The sequence below is a fragment of the Hyperoodon ampullatus genome (assembly GCF_949752795.1).
Source record: "Hyperoodon ampullatus genome assembly, chromosome: 4".
Classification (NCBI taxonomy): Eukaryota; Metazoa; Chordata; class Mammalia; order Artiodactyla; family Ziphiidae; genus Hyperoodon; species Hyperoodon ampullatus.
In genome coordinates, this window is record NC_136917.1 from 34843569 (window position 1) to 34846848 (window position 3280).

General features: G+C 55.9%; 1 protein-coding gene across 2 annotated transcripts; it reads left to right on the plus strand.

Annotated features, from left to right (window-relative positions):
- Positions 1–647: 647 nt before the first annotated feature.
- Positions 648–2917, plus strand: DNASE2 (deoxyribonuclease 2, lysosomal; the record flags this gene model as incomplete). Of its 2 annotated transcripts, XM_079703479.1 has the most annotated exons (6): positions 648–742; positions 860–1040; positions 1132–1210; positions 1527–1691; positions 1783–1980; positions 2397–2917. In XM_079703479.1, the coding sequence occupies 6 exons, from the start codon at positions 648–650 to the stop codon at positions 2735–2737; spliced, it is 1059 nt and encodes a 352-aa protein (XP_079559605.1). In that variant the 3' UTR covers positions 2738–2917. The 2 variants fall into 2 exon arrangements, with proteins under 2 accessions (XP_079559605.1, XP_079559606.1); XM_079703480.1 differs by lacking the exon at positions 1527–1691.
- Between the last annotated feature and the right edge of the window lie 363 nt (positions 2918–3280).

Genomic DNA, 3280 nt, shown 5'->3' on the forward strand with positions numbered 1-3280 from the left:
ACGCGGGTTCGTGCCCCGGTGCGGGAGGACCCCTCATGCCGCGGAGCGGCTGGGCCCGAGAGTCATGGCCGCTGGGCCTGCGCGTCCGGAGCCCGTGCTCCGCAACGGGAGAGGCCACAACAGTGAGAGGCCCACGTATCGAAAAAAAAAAAAAAAAAAAGTCACAAGAGTTGGACCTCAGCCTGTAAGGCAAGAAAAGGAAAAAAAAAAAATCCAAATTTGCCTCTGACGGTTGATGGGGATTAGCGAGAATTGAGACGGAGGCAGGGCCTGCTGGAGGGGCGTGGGCTGTGATTGGCCAGGAGTAGAGCCGGAGGCCGGACACTGGAAACCACCTGGCCATGAGAGGCCGTGTCTGGGCCGAGCCAGAGAGTAGAGCCTATCAGGGACTAGTCTGCCGGAAGCAGGAGGAGGCCCCAGGCTGGCCGGGTCGGGGGCGGAGCCTGCAGGGAGTGACTGCCCCGAAGAAAGCCGAGCTCAAACCTCTGCTTCTCACCTCGCGGGCGGAGTCTCCATCCTCGTGATGTCCGGGCCCAGGCGGGTTTGGGGAAGTGGAAGTCACCAGAGGCCGGGTCTGGCCCAGCTCGTGATCCCGCGCCTTGTGGTCCCGACATAGATTTCTAGACCCCAGCTAGAGCTCTGAGCTCATGGCCGCGCTGAGCTTGCTGCTATTGGCTTCGCTGCTCTGGGTCCCTGTAGGGACCCTGACCTGCTACGGGGACTCGGGGCAGCCTGTGGACTGGTGAGTGCGCGGGAGCCGACTATCCCTCCAGGGCCGCACTGGGGATTGCTGCGTTCCTAGGTGAAGACTGGGGTTCCTTCTCTTCTCCCTCTATTCTGTCCATTTCCTAACCTCCAGGTTCGTCGTCTACAAGCTGCCGGCCCACAGCGGGCCCGGAGATGCGGCGCAGAGGGGGCTGCGGTACAAGTACTTAGACGAAGACTCAGGGGGCTGGCGCAACGGTGCGGGGTTCATCAGCAGCTCCACGGGGGCCGTGGGCCGCAGCCTGCTGCCGCTGTACCGAAACACCACCAGCCAAGTGAAGACGCCCCCGGCGGAAACAGGGGTGGGACTCTAGGGTGGGCCCGACTTGGGGGAACCTTCAAGTTGCCCCTGTCCATCTTCCCCAGCTCGCCTTTCTACTCTACAATGACCAACCGCCTCAATCTAGCGGGTCTCAGGACTCTTCCAGCCGTGGGCACACGAAGGGTGAGGCCAGACTGGGGACTGGGGAAGAGTTCAGGTTTCCCTGTGCACTTCCCCCAGCTAACCCATGAGTTGCCAGGGGGGTGAGGGTGGGCTGCTCTGTCAGGCCCTAGCCGTCTGTTTCCTTATTTTAAATCAACATTGTCCTTCCTCTGGACTATGAGAATCGTTGGCTGTGGAAACTGAGCTCAGCAGTGGTTCTGACACTGCCCACTGGTCCTGTGGTCCAGGCCCCCTACAGACTTGAGTGTTCCTGGGTTGCACATGTGCTTGTTGGGATGCCTCAAGCAGTCCCCCTGATCTCCAATTTCTGGTTCAGGTGTGCTGCTCCTGGACCACGAAGGGGGCTTCTGGTTGATCCACAGCGTTCCGAAGTTCCCTCCACCTGCCTCCTCTGCTGCGTACAGCTGGCCTCCTGGTGCCCGGAAGTATGGGCAGACCCTGATCTGTGTATCTTTTCCTCTCACCCAGTTCCTGAATATCAGTGAGTGGAGACGGGGAGGCAGGGCGAGTCCCTGATTCCCAGGCTAGAATCTTGGAACAGTCCCTCGTTTTCTTCGCCCCTTGCCCTCCAGGCAGACAGCTGACCTACACCTATCCCCTCGTGTATGACCATAGGCTGGAAGGGGACTTCGCCCAGAAATTCCCCCACCTGGAGGAGGTAGTCAAGGGCCATCATGTTCGCCAGGGACCATGGAACAGCAGTGTAACACTCACATCAAACAAAGGACACATGTTCCAGAGCTTTGCCAAATTTGGAAACTTTGGAGATGGTGAGCCTTGAGGTTGACAGTTGGAGAACTTTTTCTGCAGAGGGGGTGTCTGGTGTGTCCATGGCTGAGGGCAGGTCATGGTTAGGAACTAGAACACCTTGGAGTCATAATCACATGAGAGGTAAACAACCAATATACCTGTGTTCAAATATTGGTTTCTGGCTGTGTGATACATGATTTAACCAGAGCCTCAACTTACCTTTCTGAAAAATGGGAATAATGGTATCAACTTTAATGGGCTGTTGAGTGGCATGATGCATATAAAGCATTTAGTAAGGGCTATTAGTCTTAATGTTATAATTCCCCAGATTGCCAGGAATCGATAACTGAGGAAACAACTCAGAGACAGGAAGTGGCCTAGGGAATCCCTAGCAGTGATCCTGACCCTGTCCTTGTCCTCTTTCCATCTTCTGCAGACCTGTACTCTGGCTGGCTGGTGGAAGCTCTTGGCAGTGACCTACAGGTCCAGTTCTGGCAAAGATCTTCTGGCATCCTGCCCTCCAACTGCTCTGGGGTCCAGCACGTACTGGATGTGACCCAGACAGCCTTCCCTGGGCTAGCTGGGCCAACCTTCAATGCCACAGAAGACCATTCCAAGTGGTGTGTAGCCCCAGAAAGGCCCTGGGCCTGTGTGGGTGACATGAATCGGAACAAAAGAGAGGAGCACCGGGGTGGGGGCACACTGTGTGCCCAGCTGCCCGCCCTCTGGAAGGCCTTCCAGCCTCTGGTGAAGGCATGGGAGCCCTGTGGAAAGTAGAGCAGGGCCTTCTCTCTAGAAAGCCCAGCAGAGCAATAAGAGCTAAGGCTCAGGTGCCAGTTTGGACTTCAGTTTGAATCTATTTAGTATCTTCCTATTTGGCCTTAATCATGTGCCTTAACTTCTCTGTGACTCAGTCTACTCATCTGCAAAATGGGAATCATAACACCTTACTCAGGATTGTTGAGGAATAAAAAGAAATTGGTAAATGAGGCTGTTAAATCTTTTCTTCAGGTGGTCACTGGGACTCAGAACAGCATTGCAGTTTGCTGAGGGTCTGGGGGCAGCTGGCACATAGGTGAGACACAAAGTGGGACCACAAGGAAGGGCCAACCAAGACTCACCTCCCCTCTTTATGGTAACCAGGACTGGAGTTCCACCCCTCAACAAGCACACAGGCAAGGGGGAGGAAACATGATGTCCTGCCTTGCTAGGGGAGGAGGGGCGGGCTCTAGAAAGCTCACGCAGCACGGACGCACTTTATTTATATGTGTACATATGTATACAGGCGGCTGTACAGCGCAGGGCCAGTGGCTCCCTCTG